This window comes from Dunckerocampus dactyliophorus, chromosome 4, assembly GCF_027744805.1.
Source record: "Dunckerocampus dactyliophorus isolate RoL2022-P2 chromosome 4, RoL_Ddac_1.1, whole genome shotgun sequence".
Classification (NCBI taxonomy): domain Eukaryota; kingdom Metazoa; phylum Chordata; class Actinopteri; order Syngnathiformes; family Syngnathidae; genus Dunckerocampus; species Dunckerocampus dactyliophorus.
The window spans coordinates 27662800-27680311 of record NC_072822.1 but is presented as its reverse complement, the minus strand read 5'-3'; the positions used below and the strand labels follow the sequence as shown (position 1 = coordinate 27680311).

At 40.6% G+C, this 17512-nt stretch overlaps 1 protein-coding gene across 4 annotated transcripts in view; it reads right to left on the bottom strand.

Moving 5' to 3' along the window:
* isl1a (ISL LIM homeobox 1a) overlaps window positions 1-17123 on the bottom strand; it is a 95835-nt gene extending 78712 nt beyond the window's left edge. For 2 of the 4 annotated variants that reach the window (XR_008569968.1, XR_008569966.1), the window contains exons 1-6: window positions 17002-17123; window positions 16748-16937; window positions 15960-16219; window positions 14763-15046; window positions 13290-13457; window positions 11920-12318 (exon numbers count right to left, since the gene is read on the bottom strand). Coding sequence is in view for 1 of the 4 variants with exons in the window: in XM_054772740.1 (XP_054628715.1) it covers window positions 12202-12318; window positions 13290-13457; window positions 14763-15046; window positions 15960-16219; window positions 16748-16937; window positions 17002-17029 (1047 nt within the window). In the remaining 3 variants the exon portion in view is untranslated. Of the gene's footprint in view, window positions 1-1334; window positions 9557-9890; window positions 12319-13289; window positions 13458-14762; window positions 15047-15959; window positions 16220-16747; window positions 16938-17001 lie in introns of those variants that run through there. The other 2 variants (XR_008569967.1, XM_054772740.1) reach the window with 2 other exon arrangements.
* Window positions 17124-17512: the final 389 nt, after the last annotated feature.

The following is a 17512-nucleotide window of genomic DNA, read 5'->3' as shown; positions in this document are numbered from 1 at the left end:
TCATTTATAAATAAGGAATCCTACTACACGAAAATTCCTTGTCACAGTCGGGTTGGAACAAATTAATTGCGATAAACGAGGCATTACTGTATTCCTGGAATATTGTGTGCATATTGTGTGGTGGACACGTCAAGATCAAATAAACACAATAATGCAAATGATAATGTAGAGATTTGTATATCCGGTGGATACTTTTCACAAATACTGCACTGATGAGCTGCTGCAGTAAAGTGACATTGTGTGGGTTCGGCTGGCCTCATGTTTGGAACTAAGGTTGTATTGATGTAGTGATTGGTGCATTACCGATCCAGATGAAAAAACAAGGATGAGAACACAGTGGCACTCTCAGCTCTCTCTCTTTCACCCCCGACCTTTGTGACTCCAGTTGTCATGGCTGCCAATGGATCATTACACATTTGCTATAGTGAAGGAGCCCATTCATCATTTGAGAGCTGAAGCTTGCATCCACATCAAGAGCTGGAGAAAAGTGGTTCTTCAAGATCCCTACAATCATCCAATGAGGCCTTGCATTGAGACCCGTTCCACACAGAGCAGCATATCATTCATCTCTGCTTCTCAAAGCCCTGTCAAAAGTCTGTACTTGCCATCCTTCTGTCATTGATGTGCATCCATTGAGCTTTGTGACAAGACTCACATGTTCTTTTACAGCTTTATTTTGTGCAATATATATACAGTATATGTGTGCATATATATATATATATATATATGTATGTAGATGTATGTATACACTGCTCAAAAAATTAAAGGAACACTTGGAAAACACATCAGGTCTAAACTGGGGGAAAAATGATCTTGAATACCTTTCCTGATAATAAGTGGGTGATGTATTAGTAACAAAATGATGCCACATCATTTGATAGAAATGAAAATGATCACCCTATAGAGGGGGGAAATCAAAGACACCCCAAAAATGAAAGTGAAAAAATGATGCAGCACACTGGTCCATTTTGCTAAAATGTCATTGTAGCAACTCAAAATGATTCTCAGTAGTTTGTGTGGCCCCCACGTGCTTGTACGCATGCCTGACAATGTCAGGGCATGCTCCTAATGAGACTACGGGTGGTTTCCTGTCCTATCAAATTATGTGGCATAATTTTGTTACTAATACATCACCCACTTATTATCAGGAAAGATATCAATTTTCCCCCAGTTTAGATCTGATGTGTTTTTGAAGTGTTCCTCAATTTTTTTTGAGCAGTGTATATATATATATATATATATATATATATATATATATATATATATATATATATATATATATATATATATACAGTCAAACCTGTCTTAGCGGCCACCTTTATAGAACGGCCACCTGCCTATAGCAGCCACTGAAAAATCCCCCGCAGCAAATTTACATGTTATAGACCCTGTGTATAGCAGTCACCTGTCCAACGCGGCCAGCAGCCACCCATTTTGTCTCCCTTGGTCAATATCTGACTGCATATAGCGGCCAAATTACCAACTCAAGTAGAAGCTTCATGCACGTTCGCTACTAGTCTGTTAACTTGTCAGTGTTATTCAGCTCCGAAGCAAAGAAGGAAACTTCTCCTGTTGCTTCTGCCAACTTTGTTTATTGAACGCGGCCACCAGACAGCAGCTCAGAACACACACACATCTCTCAGCATCGTCTCTCCTTCCTGCTTGCCCACAAGGCAAAGGTTAAACAAGCCCCACTACATAGCTGTCCAGCCAATGCCTGTAAGAAATGACACCGTTTATTTCCTGGTGTGCATTGGTCAATACTGTAATGCCGCTTGTTGTGGGGAAGGAGAGACTCACGTCGCCGATGCACTTTAATGGCTTTATTAACAGCGGAGAACACTGCAGGACTTTACATCCACGCCAACATAAACACACTTCCCAACTCTCTCCAAACTCACAGCTAGCACTGAGCCTAGCTCTCCTGCTCGGGACGCCCACCGTCACTTCCCATCACTTCCTGATGAACTAAAGCTGTTTGCAGCTTTGTTCTGTGGGTCGTGGATATATTCTATCAGTTATTATTAAGCCTCTAGCTTCCTTTTAGTAAGTAAAAACCTTGGCTATGATTGCACTACATTGTCATGTAGACCTACAAAGTACACTTGGAAGAATAAGAGGTGAATAAATGTATTGAAACTGATGAGGGGTAAGATTAAATAAGCTTTGCTTCTTCCTACTCCTTTTTGGAGATGCAAAATTGTGAATTGTACTATGTGATGTGCTACTGTTTGAGTCATGCATGTTCAGGATTAAAACCATGAATCCTGATAATAACAAGCCTAGTAGTGTTGTACAACTTTTATCCGCAGTCCGCAGTGCCCTCTACTGGTCAACATTATTATTAATTTTTTTTCCCCCTTTTTTTTCTTTTTTTTCCTCTACTGGTCAACATTCAAACTGGACGCCAACCTGTCTATAGAGGCCACCTGTCTATAGCGGCCACTAGAGGGAGTCTGCAAAAGTGGCCGCTATAGACCGCTATGTTTCTGATCATCAAACAAATGTAAATATTAGTCGCAATTAGTCGCACTTTTTCAATGACACTTTTTATTATTAAGAGAGAAAAAAAAACCAAACCTACATGGCCCTGTGTGAAAAAGTAATTGACCCTGTGTTAAAAGATAATTTAAGTGAGATTAATTAAGATCCATCAGTCTGGAAAGGGTATAAAGCCATTTCTAAAGCTTTGGGACTCTAGCGAAACCACAGTGAGAGCCATTATCCACAAGTGGCGAAAACATGAACAGTGGTGAACCTTCCCAGGAGTGGCCGTCCAACCCAAATTACCCCTAGAGCGCAGCGACGACTCATTCAAGCGGTCACAAAACAACCCACAACAACATCTGCAGGCCTCACTTGCCTCACTTAAGGTCAGTGATCATGACTCCACCATAAGAAAGACACTGGGCAAAAACGGCCTGCGTGGCAGAGTTCCAAGACGAAAAACACTGCTGAACAAAAAGAACAGCTCGTCTCAACTTTGCCAGAAAACGTCTTGATGATCCCCAAGACCTTTGGGAAAATACCCTGTGGTCTGACAAGTCAAACGTTTTTGGAAGGTGTGTGTTACATCTGGCGTAAAAGTAACACCGTATTTCTGAAAAAGAACATCATACTAACAGTAAAATATGGTGGTGGTAGTGTGATGGTCTGGGGCTGTTTTGCTGCTTCAGGACCTGGAAGACTTGCTGTGATTAATGGAACCATGAATTCTGCGGTCTACCAAAAAATCGTGAAGGAGAATGTCCGGCCGTCTGTTTGTGACCTCAAGCTGAAACCAACTTGGGTTCTGCAGCAGGACAATGATCCAAAACACACCAGCAAGTCCACCTCTGAATGGCTGAAAAAAACAAAATGAAGACTTTGGAGTGGCCTAGTCAAAGTCCTGACCTGAATCCTATTGAGATGCTGTGGCATGACCTTAAAAAGGTGTTCATGCTGGAAAACCCTCCAATGTGGCTGAATTACAACAATCCTGCAAAGATGAGTGGGCCAAAATTCCTCCACAGCTGTAAGAGACTCATTGCAAGTTATCGTAAACACTTGATTGCAGTTGTTGCTGCTAAGGGTGGCCCAACCAGTTATTAGGTTTAGGGGGCAATCACTTTTTCACACAGGGCCATGCAGGTTTGGATTTTTTTTTCTCCCTTAATAATAAAAAGTTTCATTTAAAAACTGAATCTTGTGTTCAGTTGTGTTGTCATTGACTCAAATCAATTTGTTTGATGATCTGAAACATTTAAGGATGACAAATATGCAAAAGAAACACATTTCCACACCACTGTATGTATAGGCAAAGCAAGTATTTGGTCCCCATGTGTATTTTCTAAGTTAACCTTCTTACAAACATAAACCGTCAATGTTTATGTTTTTTCTAATGTAACAGAGACAAGATGTCACACAAAAAAAAAAATTGTATTTGATTGAGTGAAATGTTATCCCCTACCAACCAGTAAGCATTTTCACCCCCACAGACCGTTTTTAATGTTAGTCCTGTCCCTCTAGGAAAGTACCTCTAATCTCAAGTCATTATGTGACTCACATGCAGACAAAACACACAAACTTATAACCTGTCTCCTACAACTGGAATAGACTAAAAGAGCATGAAGAAGAGAGCACTGTTGGTGAATGGAAGAAATCCAAGATAACCGTCTGGAACTCCATGCATGATCTCACCTGGCGGAGTAAGGATGATTGTGAGAAATGTGAGGCAGCAACTTAGAATGACAAAGCAGCAGCCGGGTTGATGATGTCAGCAAGAAAAGCAAGTAAGACATGTTGATGTCATGGACTGAATATGCTGACTATCACAGCATCCCTCCTGTCAAACACGGAGGTAGAAACACTCTGCTTTGTGGATGTTTCTTTGAGTAAAATCCCTCCTGAGACGTATGCAACCCTGGTGAGAAACTCCAAGAAGCGCCTGACCCCTGTACTTGCCAACAAGACCTTCTACACCACCTTTTGTATTGCCATTAAATACTTATTCACCTCTATCTAACACTAATTCATTCATAAATGTTGTTAATTTTTACCAAATTGCCTCAATCCCCTGATTTTCCATGGAAAAAACAGACAATGAAAAAGACAACCTGGTTAAAGGACACCATGATGGCATATTAAGGTTATTTGAATAACTGATTTGCTTTTCATTATGATGACTATTAATCCTAAAAAAAACAACAACAACACATATGAACGATACACTGGTCATCATCATTCTGTGATATGTGCATCAGTTAAGAGTCTTTTCAATTATTTTCCAGTCAAGCTTGCTTTTGTTTCCAGTGTTTTTGTACCAATTTCACTGGCGACCCTGAGCACACGCAACCCAACCTTTCCAAACAAGGAAGGTCAAAACTCTCGTGTTGTGGATGTCTAAGTGGTTTAAAGCCAAGTGTGTTATCATTGTCACATGTAGAGAGGGAGCGATGGCAGCAACGCATCAGTCTGAGTGGGTTTCAGCAACAGTGCTGTCATATTTTGCATTGAAATAGAATCACTCGCTGCCAAACACGAAGATTATCTGCCATCATATCCCTAAAAACACAAAAACCTCGAGCAGCCTTGCTGTCGTATGGCTGTGAAGCAATACAGCTCTGCTAAGCACGGGATGGTTTGGAAAAGCAAACCCTGATCTGGGATGCTTTTACAAAGCAGTGTCATGTGGTGTCAATGCAGACAGCTAGACACCGCTGTCATACTAGGTTAGGGTTAGGCTTTGGGGTTAGCATTGAGGTTAAGATTAGGGTTAGTACTGCCCTGTTGAACAGACGGAAGTACAGACAAGACATCCTCCGTGCTATGGCGAAGGACGGCGTATTTGCCAGTGTCCACATCTACTCCCCAAATTTACATTAGCAATTAGCAGTGCCTCGATAACTTGATTCAGGTCCGCCCCTCAGGGCCTCACTAGGGGGACAATGAGTCTTGAATCTAAAGTCTGTCCCACGATGATCAGTGATTAATGATTCTGTCTGAAAAAGGAGGGCGTATGTTGTTTGGACTTTGTTACTGTTTTTTTCAGCTGCTTTACAGACGTACACTCATGATCAACATTTTAGCACCAGTTGAATACGTGCAAGAATTCACATGTGGCGCTGTTAGATCTCAAGGAGATTCAAAATGCAAAAAGAAGAAATGGGATTGAGACAAAAAAAACAACTTGTGAAAGCAATTTATTGTCATTAAACTGAGAGACATGAAATAACACCCCTATAGTCGCCTTTACTCTCGTCATACCCAATATAGAAGACATAATACAAGCAAATAAGCCATTTAAGACATAAATAAGACTCATGCTCATGTGTGTTGCTATGAATGTGTTCCCTAGGGGACCTGAAAGGGTGGCAGACAGGAAGTGATGCCGGGGGTTCGGAGTTGACTTTCAGTTTTGCGTGGGCCGTAAAAGGGATTCTTGTGTGTGTCGTGAGATCATTCAAACCTGCAATAAAGCCTGTTGTTCCAGTGATCAAGTCTGGTGCTTGTGTATCTCACCAAACATTACAGTAACATAACTGACACATACTGTAGTGACCAGTGTGGAATACTACATTTCATTGAATGCGCTTTTGAATGCCTTATATTTCGATTTTAATTAATTTTGCCATTTTTATGCTTGGAAATGTTTCATTTAGGCAAAAAAAATCAACATTTGCTGAAATATGCACATTTTTGGATGATATAAGAGGCCGTATTCAACCATGAAACAGCATGCCTTATTAAATAATATATTCTTAAAATCTCATGATAGATTGAAGCCGTGAAATTAGAACTGCGATGTGACGAAGTCTGACTGTACTCAAAGGTAATAGCCATCCAAATAATACTATTCCAAGATAATAGCGATCCAAATATCATTACGAAACAAGCAATGTGGGGCGTTCAGGGGCTACCACTGAAACTGGAAAGTTGTTAGACCCAATTGAGATGTTTTTCAGCCACTTTCTTCGTTATTCATATTAAAACAGACGTGTCTCAGATGTATTTGGACATTACTCTCACACTGTTTATCTACCATCCACGGCCAAAACATTTGACTTTCAGACGTAAATATTTAGATGGAGGCAGACGGAATCGTTAAACGGCCGTATGGGACCAGTGCAGACACCTTTGTTACTTGAACTGCCTGCAGCAGGTCCACGCTGTAAAACGATCAAACCAATCCAATGTAAGTCAATATACTGTATTATAAGCTATATAAACTTTGTGTTATAGGTGACACAGCAAATTAATATAATGTCTAATTTTCATAATAAGCTGTGGGCCAGTAAAAAAACAAGCTGGGCTGTACTTTGCACCCCCGGTTACACCAATTATTTTTATTAAAGTGCAAGTGCAACGGTAAGAGTTTGAAGAGTGTGAAGGATTACTTTAATTGTAGTAAAGTTTCTTACTGGTTGAAGTGTAGTATTAATAGTACCAGCTTGAAAGGATATCTACTGAACAATGGCGGCACACAAAGGCCAAGTCTTCCCAAACAGGTGCACCGCATCCTGAGACAGGGGCTCTTTTAAGTGAACCTTCCCTGAACAACAAGGGAGGAGATGGTTAGTGATGTCAAGGGAGTTGGGAGCACTGTCAGCAAGAAAAGCATTAGTAAGACACTTTGCTGTAATGGACTGACATCCTGCAGCTGTGACACAACTCAATCTCTGCACCACAACCCGGCAAAGTGACTTTTGTGGTGCTTTTAAAGCCTCTGTGTGTTCGCAACAGCATTGGATTTATGGTGCCTCGGTTTCTTAGATTCTATCGCTGTGATTGCTGGAGACCCTCTAATGCCCTGCAGGCGCAGGTGAATGAAATACAACCGAAGTGCTGCAGTTTGAGCAGCAATAAAATATAAACAGATGTCTTGCCAAGCCTGCAAAATGATCTAGTGAGGTAACGTTTGTCTCTTTTTGGTCACACGACATCTTATCCAACCTTGACAGACAGCGAGATGGACGTACTAAAAAGTCAAATGTATGCGTGTGTGTGTGGGTGTGTGTGCGCGTGCGTGTACGCGTACAAGTGCATCTCAATAAATTTATGTTTGAACAGTACATTTTTTTTAGTAGTTCGAGTAGAGTGAAATATTTCATCATTTCTTTTATTTTTAATGATTATAGCTTAAAGCTAATGAATACAAACCCAAATTACCCCCAGTGCCTCATAAAATTGTCAAAAAGGTGAATACAGTGAAAGCTGGGTTTTCATCATAAATATGCCTTCCAAAAGGAATTGTCTCCCTTAAACCGTTCCCCATGCAACTTGTGTTAACTAGGACCCTTTACGTTACAATCCTATTGTACCTTGACGCTACCTTCCTGCTTTGCTAGCACGTTTTTCTTGAATTGAATATTGTTCCTCACCTTCTTTATCGACTGGCAACATTTTTTCAGCTGTATTTGATTTTTAAAAGCACAGATTTGTCGAAAGGATTCCTTTGGTGGAACCATTCACCATTGCGCACTTCCTGTACCGCACTTTGGAAATTGGTAGAACACCAAAACTTTCGTTTTCAATGCCTGTTGCAATAAAGCTATCATAAAAATGATGCATGGTTCATATCTTTGTAAGGGGGTAAACTTAGAAAATGTACTTATTGTACTTATTTTTCACGCTGTATAATATTTCAACATAAAAACACATGTATTTCTTTCACTGGTCGACTAACCAGTGGACGGTCATTGGTAGATTTCAGGTACCGGTTCCGGTGGCGTGTTTCACTGCTCACTCCCTTGCCACTTTGACTTGTCTCATCCAAAGGCAGCACATTGTTTGCTTAAACCTGCCCAAGGAACAGTGCAGCTTTTGTTCCATCCTGCCATCGGCTCTGAATAGTCTGTGAGCTGTAGCTTACGTTATCGGGACGCTTTGTCCCTGCTTTCAGCATGTCCACTTCCCCACCATACAACAGAGGGGAGGCACCGCTGAAGGAAAAGAGCCTGTATGTGTTTTTATACACTCCTTCGTGAATAAATAGACAACCTTGGCTTTGATTTAAAGGGGGAATGTTATGGAAAAGTGACTTTTTAATTGCTTGTATACCCATCATGTATTTGTCTCTCTGGAGCTGCCTGTGGCACAAAATATGTCTTTCAGCAAGGCATTCATATTTTGGCTTACAAAGTTACATAAGAATACCCTGACATTAGTTTCTCCGCCCGCTGACAAGTAGCTTACACAGAACCGCTGTCATGACTAAATCCAACGCTAAGCAGCGTTGTAGTGTTTTCGGATGCTTGTGCCTATGCATATTCTCATTCATCCAAGTCAGTGTATTCTTAGGGCATTGAATGCATCACAACTGGACTGTTCAAGTTGTCTCCGAGGACGTTTCACCACTCATTCAAGGAGGCTTCATCGGTTCATGCTCAAAGACTAGATAGACCAGAGCTGTCCCATCTAGTCTTTGAGCTTGAACCGGACTGTTCAGGTCAGCTCCGGAAACATTTCGCCACTCATCCGAGTAGGCTTCGTCAGTTCATGCTCAAGGATTAGATAGACTAGGGCTATCCTATCTAGTGGTTGATCTTGAGATGGACTGTTCAGATTGTCTTCAAAGACATTTTGCCACTCATCAACGTAGGGTTTATCAGTTCATACTCAAAGACCGGACTGATCCTGTTGTCTTCAAAGACGTTTTGCGTCTCATCTGAGCAGGTTTCATCAGTTCATGCTGAAAGACTAGATAGGACAGCTCTGGGCTGTTGGATGCATGCTGACAGGTGGTTATATCTTTTAAATAAATTGTGTTGTCCAACATTTCACGACTCTTGTGTCTCTCTTCAAAGTCCAAGACCTGGCATAGCTGTCACGCAGATGGTTTGAGCATAATGTTCAGAACACGAGTGGATTACTGCTGTGTCCACGGTGCTCAGGTGTGTTGTGCACTTTGCTGTTGACCTTCTCCCAAGGTGACTGACACGTCCTCCACTTTGCTTTCCACAACGTGAGACATAGAAATATCTGACAGCGCAGCATGAGGACGTGGAGCAGACGTCATCCTGCCCTCGGCTCGTTGGGAAAAAGTGACATTTGCTTCTCGGGCTTCAGCTGCTTTGTTCTGTTTGGATCCAGCACAGCACAGTTAAAACTGTCAAGAAAACGTTTTATAAAAAAAGCATTTCACATGTAAGTGTGAAGACCACACACTTGTACTGTTACTCTAGTCACTGGCATCATGTCTAATTGCAGCAAGGACATGCAGTCTAGACATAGAATATACATAGAGTACATTACACAATCAGAATTAATAAGTCAGACATAATACATTATAATAATTATTTGAAAATATTCTATTTTTTTTCTACAAATTATAACAATCTACAATATATATTTATGTGTGTGTGTGTGTGTGTGTGTGGGGGGGGGGGGGGGGGGGGGGGGGGGAGCATCCTTTACACTTGCAGAGGTGCCAAACCCATTTTAATAGACTTTACATGTTTCAGTGGGTGCTGCTGTTTTGGTTAGCGAGGGCTCCAATGGTGTGTGAACGACAGCATCGGGTCATTAAAGTTACTCACCTTTGTGCAACTCTGACTAATTGATTTCATATTCGGTTAAATGTTCTATAAAACATGCGAATTAAAAGATTGTTAATGCAATGAAATAGAAATGTTTTGAAGTGAGAAGGTATTATTGCCAGCGGAGCTTTAGAGGCCCCACCGTATACTAAATGTAAACAAGATCATCCTGTACCAGCCAGGACGGTGTACTGAATCATTAAAGCGTGCATTTTCATTACATTACATTTCTTAAAAAGGCTAAAAGCCATCCAGTAAGCTCAGAAGTTATACGCATTTCAAGACTAAAATGCTGCGGCTCGCACTTTGGAGACTCCTGACTTACAAGTTAATGTATGATAAACATTCAATATATTCTCATAGCAAAATGGAATTCTATTATTCATTTAACCCATAAGACTTTAAACTGCAATTGCATGCATGCATTTATACTTGGAAAAAGTGTATCACTTGAAATGTTCAACATAACAACATAACAATCACAGTATTTTCAACCTTTCTAGCGCAACTGTGGTAAAGGACACGGATATGCATATCCGTGTATCCCATAAGAAGCCATTGAAGACTTCAAATGTGCTCAAATGTGTATCCTATACTACACAGCTTTGCGCTTGACTTGAACTCATTAAATCCCCACTTGAAGTAAAGGAAACATTCAGTAGTGGTTGTCATCAGAGCTGCAACAATTCACGGATGATGAATGGATTATGCAATAATCGACAACTACTGTATGTTGGGATCGGATTCATCTTTTTTTTTTTATGTAAATCCTCTGATTCCAGCCTCCCAAATGTGAATATTTGTTAATTTCCTTTGTCATCCATGAAAGCAGACCTATTATCTTACACATCATCTTTGACTTTGGACAACAGTGATGAGCATTTTGCTGATATGTTGCGGACCAAACCATTAATGGTTTGTGTTTGTTTCATATTGATTTGGTCCGTCTAGGGCAGTGGTCTCCATCGTTCTTTCTTGTGAGAGCTACTTTTACAAAATGAAAATGGCAAAGAGCTGCTCGCTTTTGTAACATCAATTTTCATAGCTTATTTCAACCCAAACAAAAAGAATATGCATGTTTTACCAGAACATGCTGGTATCCGCTACTCACATATTCTATTTCACGATGCATTCTCACATTATTAACCGAAAACCTGAATGAAAAGCAGGCTTGCAGGCGCCTCATGTGGTTGTGGGGGGGCTACCTGGTGCACCACGTTGGTGACCCCTCAATTGGGGATTACTCAGTTAATCGAAACAACACGTTTATAATTAATTGACTAAGAAAATAATAATTAGTTGCAGCCCTGAATAAGATACTTTGTTCAGTTTAAAGTACATTTAAACATCACACATCTTTCCCATCAAAAACCTGAGAAACTTTGGACAAAATGTTGTATGTTTGTTTGATGAAGTGGTGAACGTGTGTGTAATGAAGTGGGTGATTAGTGAAACAAGAGCTTCCATTTGTGACAAGGAGTTGAGTGGCTGAATTGAAGTGTTTATTCATCGGATTTATTGAATGTTCGCGAGGTAAAAGTAAAGTTTATACATGATCATCCCGGTTAGAAAACATCACGCAGGAATGTGGTGGCACTTTTTTTTTTCCCACCCCCCGCCCCAATCCCACCAGTCCACCTGTTCGAATCAATAAATATCATTCAAGGAAATAAATTACAAATAAATAGATAAATAAAAATGTTGAAATCACAGTGATAGTATTTGCCTTCAATGTGAATCTTTTTGTTGTTTTTTTTAAATTAAACTTCTGATTCGAATCAGCATCGAGAAAGTCCACAGAGCAACAGAAAATACACGCTGTTGTCTCTCCGGCTAAGAAAGCGGCACCAACGTTGTGGACAATAAATAAAGACGTGTGAATAAATAATAGAAGAAAACTCACAGGAAAAGTCCCACGAAGCTTGTGTGAAAAAAGAGGTATACCTTGTTGCAAATGCTTGATGAAGTCAAAAGAAGAAAGAAGAAAAGTTCATTTTGCAAAGTCCAAAGTGTTAAATGTCCCCCTTTGTCTTCTCTTTTGGCAAAAACAGTCGCGCAGGCAAGTTGGTGTCTTCTTCTGCATGGACTTTGTTGGTGGTAAAATCCCATGATTGTCTTCACAGTGTCAAAGATACAAGCAGTGACAGGAACATGAGGAGCTTCGGTCCAATGCAGCTTGTGGAGCTCAAGCCTCGATGGGACTGGACACCATACTGTTCGGTGTGTCCGGAAGCTGAGACGACATGGACGCCACCTCGCTGCCCGTCGAGTTCGAGCCAGGGCCGCCTTCCGAAAAAGTCACCTGTGGACGTCAGAATTCACAAAAAATATTTCATATTTCATATTTAATAGACCAATGATGCTCATGAACCAAACAACGGGCACAGCTTAACACAGGGGTGTCCAAGGTGTGGTCAGAGGGCCCCTGGATTGCATCCTTTAATTCTTATGTTTGGACACCCCTGCTTGTAAATCACACTTTTTAATAAAAGGAAATTATGCTGAATTTTAGAATAATCACTGTGAAGGTCAAATTAATTTCAATTACAATTTTGGTTGTCTTGTTGCAAAATACAACTATTTTAGTCAACCAATTGCGTGATTTTTTTTTTTAAAGACACGTGCACATGCATATGTACATACGTGTGCACGTCTGGTTTGCACAGATATGTGCAGTGTCCCTAAAGTCATATAATACACACACTTTTAACACATTTAACCTAATTAATAATTGATGAATGCATACATAATTAATTATTCAAATAACTAAATAATTCAAATGAAACACTTTTTATTAATATTATGAAATAAAACGTACATAAAATACAATAAAATAAAAGCACAAATAATACCAAAAAATGTTCAAATGAATACATCAAATTAAAAGGAAGACAATATTGACATTATTTACATTATTGTTATTTATAACGCAACACCTAGTTCAAATGATAATGTATTTGTTTCGTAATAAAGTCGAAGCAAAGGTACAGGACTGCAAAAAAAAAGCACATTTTGCGCAAAAATAAATAAATAAATAACCTAATGCGCAGACTTTGAACAATATATACAAGCTTTGCTTCCCGGAAGTTTGTCTTGCAACTACACTTATGGTAAGAAAAGTATGATATGTTTTATTGGAACGGATTATGTATTTATTCCTGGGTTATTCATTACTTTCTATCTTTGGTAGCCTGTGTGTGCAATCACTTGAGGCACGCCGTGTCGATATTTCTTATTTCACGTCAAATGAAATATGGAAGTCAAAGATCTCACCAGTTGTTGAAAAGCGGGTTGGTCGATGTCGCTCTGCAGAGCAAAGTCGCTGAGGACTTTCCAGGGGGGCTGGTAGCTCTGCACCTCCACAGGGTTGGCCTGCAGGCCCCCGTCGTGCCGCTCCGGACTGGCGGCCACCATCGGGGTTCCTGTCATGCCCTGGATGTTCTACGAGGAGACAAAGAAGGAAGTCCGGATCACATTGGATGCACCGATGCAGAAGATGCGGCGTGCCTCACTGCGGGGGAGCGTGCGTGAGAGCGCGCGCTTGGCGGTCGCTGAGTGTGTGTGCGTATGTGTTTGTGGGGGGGGGGGGGCTTCGTCAGGTGGTCAATCAATAAACAGCTGTGTGACCACTACTGTATAGTGCAGGGGTGTCCAAAGTGCGGCCTGGGGGCCAATTTATGTCGGCTTCTTACTTTTTTGAAGCTGAAAAGTAAATCAATTATTTGAATTATTATTTTGTTTTAGCACCTATAACAGAAAGGTAAAATAGGTAGACTAGCATAAAATGACCTATCATGGATTGAGTGCACCCCCCCCCCGCCCCCCCATCGTTTCATTTTTATGTATACGCACATTGTTTTATTTATTAGAATATATTTAATCCATGATATGATATGATATGATATGATATGATATGATATGATATGATATTATATTATATTATATTATATTATATTATATTATATTATATTATATTATATTATATTATAAGTGTATTCCTATTGTGTTAATGGCTTGCTCATCAATTATTATTAAACTTTTGCTCCCCCACAGGAAAAATGAGGGATACATGTGGGGCAGGGGGGCACTTTGATCATCTTCATATTTTAGTTAATTAAACATGCTAAAAATCCATACAATAAATATTATTTTGGAATCTAAATCGCAGTTTTCAGGTCTTTAATCCCCTTGAAAACTCATCAAATCCCGCCTGGTTAAGATTCAGATATTTTCGGGACCCCCCCCCCCCCCCAACCCCCCTTCTCCACCCTCTCCTCCCCCACAAAAACCCTGATTAGTAGCGCCCTTGCTGGAAAGGGACGTCACTCGTGTCTGATCAACAGGAAATGTGGTGCACGTGTTTTATGTAAATCAACAATGTCGATATGTAGATATGTAGATATGTAGATATGTAGATATGTAGAATGTATGAAAATGGCCCCGGGCCGCACTTTTGCCACCCCTGCTTTGAGGCCTTCATTGTTGCAGAGTGAAGATTTTCCTCGGAGGGACGGTATCGTGAATGATATCATTATGATATTTGAATAAATACTCTATATTGGGCCTGACATCATGATCTAAGGTATTTTTGGCTTGCCAAAAGAATACTTAAGTGTATAAAGTTGTTTCATTTCAGGTGTATCATGAGCTGTAGTGGTATACTCGTACTTTCATTAGGTTCGTTTCATGTCTCATGTCTTTTGTGTAGCTCCATTTTATTTGCTGATGTTGAAATCGGAACTTTACCGTCTTGTCGTTGGGCTGCTGCTGCTGGAGCTGCTTCATCAGCAGGCTCCTCTTCTTGTCTTTGCAGCGCTTGTTCTGGAACCACACCCGGATGACCCGCGGACTGAGGCCGGTCATCTCCACCAGCTGCTCCTTCATCAGCGCGTCCGGCCGCGGGTTGGCGTTGTAGCAGGTCCGCAACGTGTGCAGCTGCTTCTCGTTCAGAACCGTCCGGACCCTGGTGGTCTTCTCCGGCTGCTTGTGGATGTGAGGCCGCAGGGCGGACTGCCGCGCCGAGATGGGTTCTGTACGGGTTGCGGGGGGGAAAAAAAATCAATCAAACAAGAAGCTGAAAAGCATGGACGCGTTAGCAAGCAGGCATGTTTATGCAGCTATAAAATGTTTCATATAGAAATATATTTATTTTATTTTCAATGTAATTTATATGATAGAAATAAATAAATAAACATGTTTGATTCATAGAATTACATCACATATTTTTTTCAAATGATTAAATGCCATGTATTTATTTATTTTTTTAGCTGCGAATTAAATGACCTTTTGTACATTATATGTGCATTGCACGTGGTATTTTCACGACATTGACCCAAACACCTGTTTGTCTGGCGACATATTGGCAATAATAGTAATCATAATAATACTTGTATTTATTGGATGACGACAAAAAAATTCCATACGTCATAATTTAGACAGTAAATTCAACTTTTTCCACACTGAAAAATGACACTTTGTGATACAAAATCGTATGCCCACAAGTTAAATATAAATATACAATAGATATATATTATACATATTTAATATATATATATACATGTATAATGTTAATATACTGTATTATCAATATATTTAAAGAAAGAACATCCCGCATGTCACGTTTCTGTTATCAATGTCCACATTTTCAAATTTATTGCTCTTTTTCCGGGAGTTTTTTTGTAATTGTATTTTTTAAATGTGCACATAAACGACCCCCGCCCCATCACCCCAACACACACACACACACACACACACAAACTGTAAATCCATCCAGGAGAGCACTGAGAAAGTCTCCCAAAACAACAAAAAGACGCAAGAAAAGTGAGAAATATCAACATTTCTACAAAGTGTGCGAAATAATTAACATTACATCAACATAATATAATTTGGTGCAACCGACAATAAATATTAAGCATGTAAAAATATGTTTACAAATGTGCTTACCTGCCATCTGCAGCGGTCTGGCAGGATGCAGCGGACTGAGCGGGTCTCCGTGGCCCAGTGTCGCCCGCTCCACCACGTCGTGGTCGGCCCGGCAGAAGAGTCCGTCCTCCCGCAGAGCGAACTCGTCTCCCGGGATGAGCTGCCTGCTGCAGGCCACGCACCGGAAACATTCGATGTGGTAGACTTTGGACCGGGCCCTCATCACGAAGTCGTTCTTACTGAAGCCGATGTTGCACTTGGCGCATTTTATCCCGTATAACCTGACACACACCGCAACAATTAAAACACTGTTACAATTACAACCAAATATAGGATTATTATTATGACGAAAATTATTATTTTCTATAAGCGCGTGTTCTCATTAGAGTCCAGAGGGGAGCTGGAGCCTATCCCAGACGAAAGGTGGACTATTATTATTATTACTGTCCATTAATTGAAATTTCGTCATGACTTTAAAGTCGTGGTGTCCAAAGTGGGCGCAGGGGCCATTAACAGGCAACAGCTCATTTTTTATTGTGTCAAAAATACAATTACAAAAAAAGGGGTTTATGTAAGAGAGAAAAAGTTGTTGCCCTTTTTAACCAAATAAAAAATACCAAAATGACCCCCGAAGTCTTTTTTTGTTATAAAAATTACACGAGAAATAAAGTTTCTATGTGATAAATAAATGGGAATTGTTGCGTATGAAGTTGAATGTCCTGACGCGCTACTGTAGTTTTATATCATATCGAATCATAATAAATATGATGACACAACATGACGATGATTGGTTCCAAAAGCTGTCCTACCTGATGTAGTCCCGCTTACAGTAAGTCTTTCCATCCCTGACGAAGCAAGTACAGGACTCGTCCAAGTACTGACTACACTCGGCGCACTTGAGGCAGGCGGCGTGCCACTCCAGGTCTGGGGAGACCCGCAGGATGTACTGGTCGTGGATCTGGTTCCCACAGCCCACACACAGAGACACCAGCCGCTTCTCTGCGAGGATTATCAGCCGTGTTATGCATGATTATGATTATGAGTGATATAAAGCAAAACTTACTTTTGGGTGGATCCCCCATGTCTCCCATGTTGTCAAAGTAAGAAGATGTTCGCTCCACGGTCACAGCGGGCTGGAAGCTTGGATGTGTCTGCCAGGCCGGGGGGCTGTGCGGTGTGTGTGTGCGCGTGTGTGTGTGCGAGCGGACCCTGTGTGTGTGCGGGGGTGGGGGGGCACTGATGCTGGTGGGACTGACGTAGGATAGCAGAACGTCATCTTCATGCAGCTGATTGGCTGCAGGACCACGACAGCAAGGCTTAATGTGTGCAATCATCTCTTTTACTGTGATATTTCTCTTATAAATTATATACTCTTTATTATATTATATATGTCTTCTGTTTCAACACTCCTTGCTGTACAGACTTTGTACACCAAGTATGGTATTTTGTTCCCGATAATTTCCAATTTTTGCTAAAATTTTGCTTTGGTTTTCATACAATATTGCACGTAACAAATTAGTTAGCACCCTGTAAGTTGCTGACTCATTGTCTGTGTGTTTTTTTCATTGAGTGCG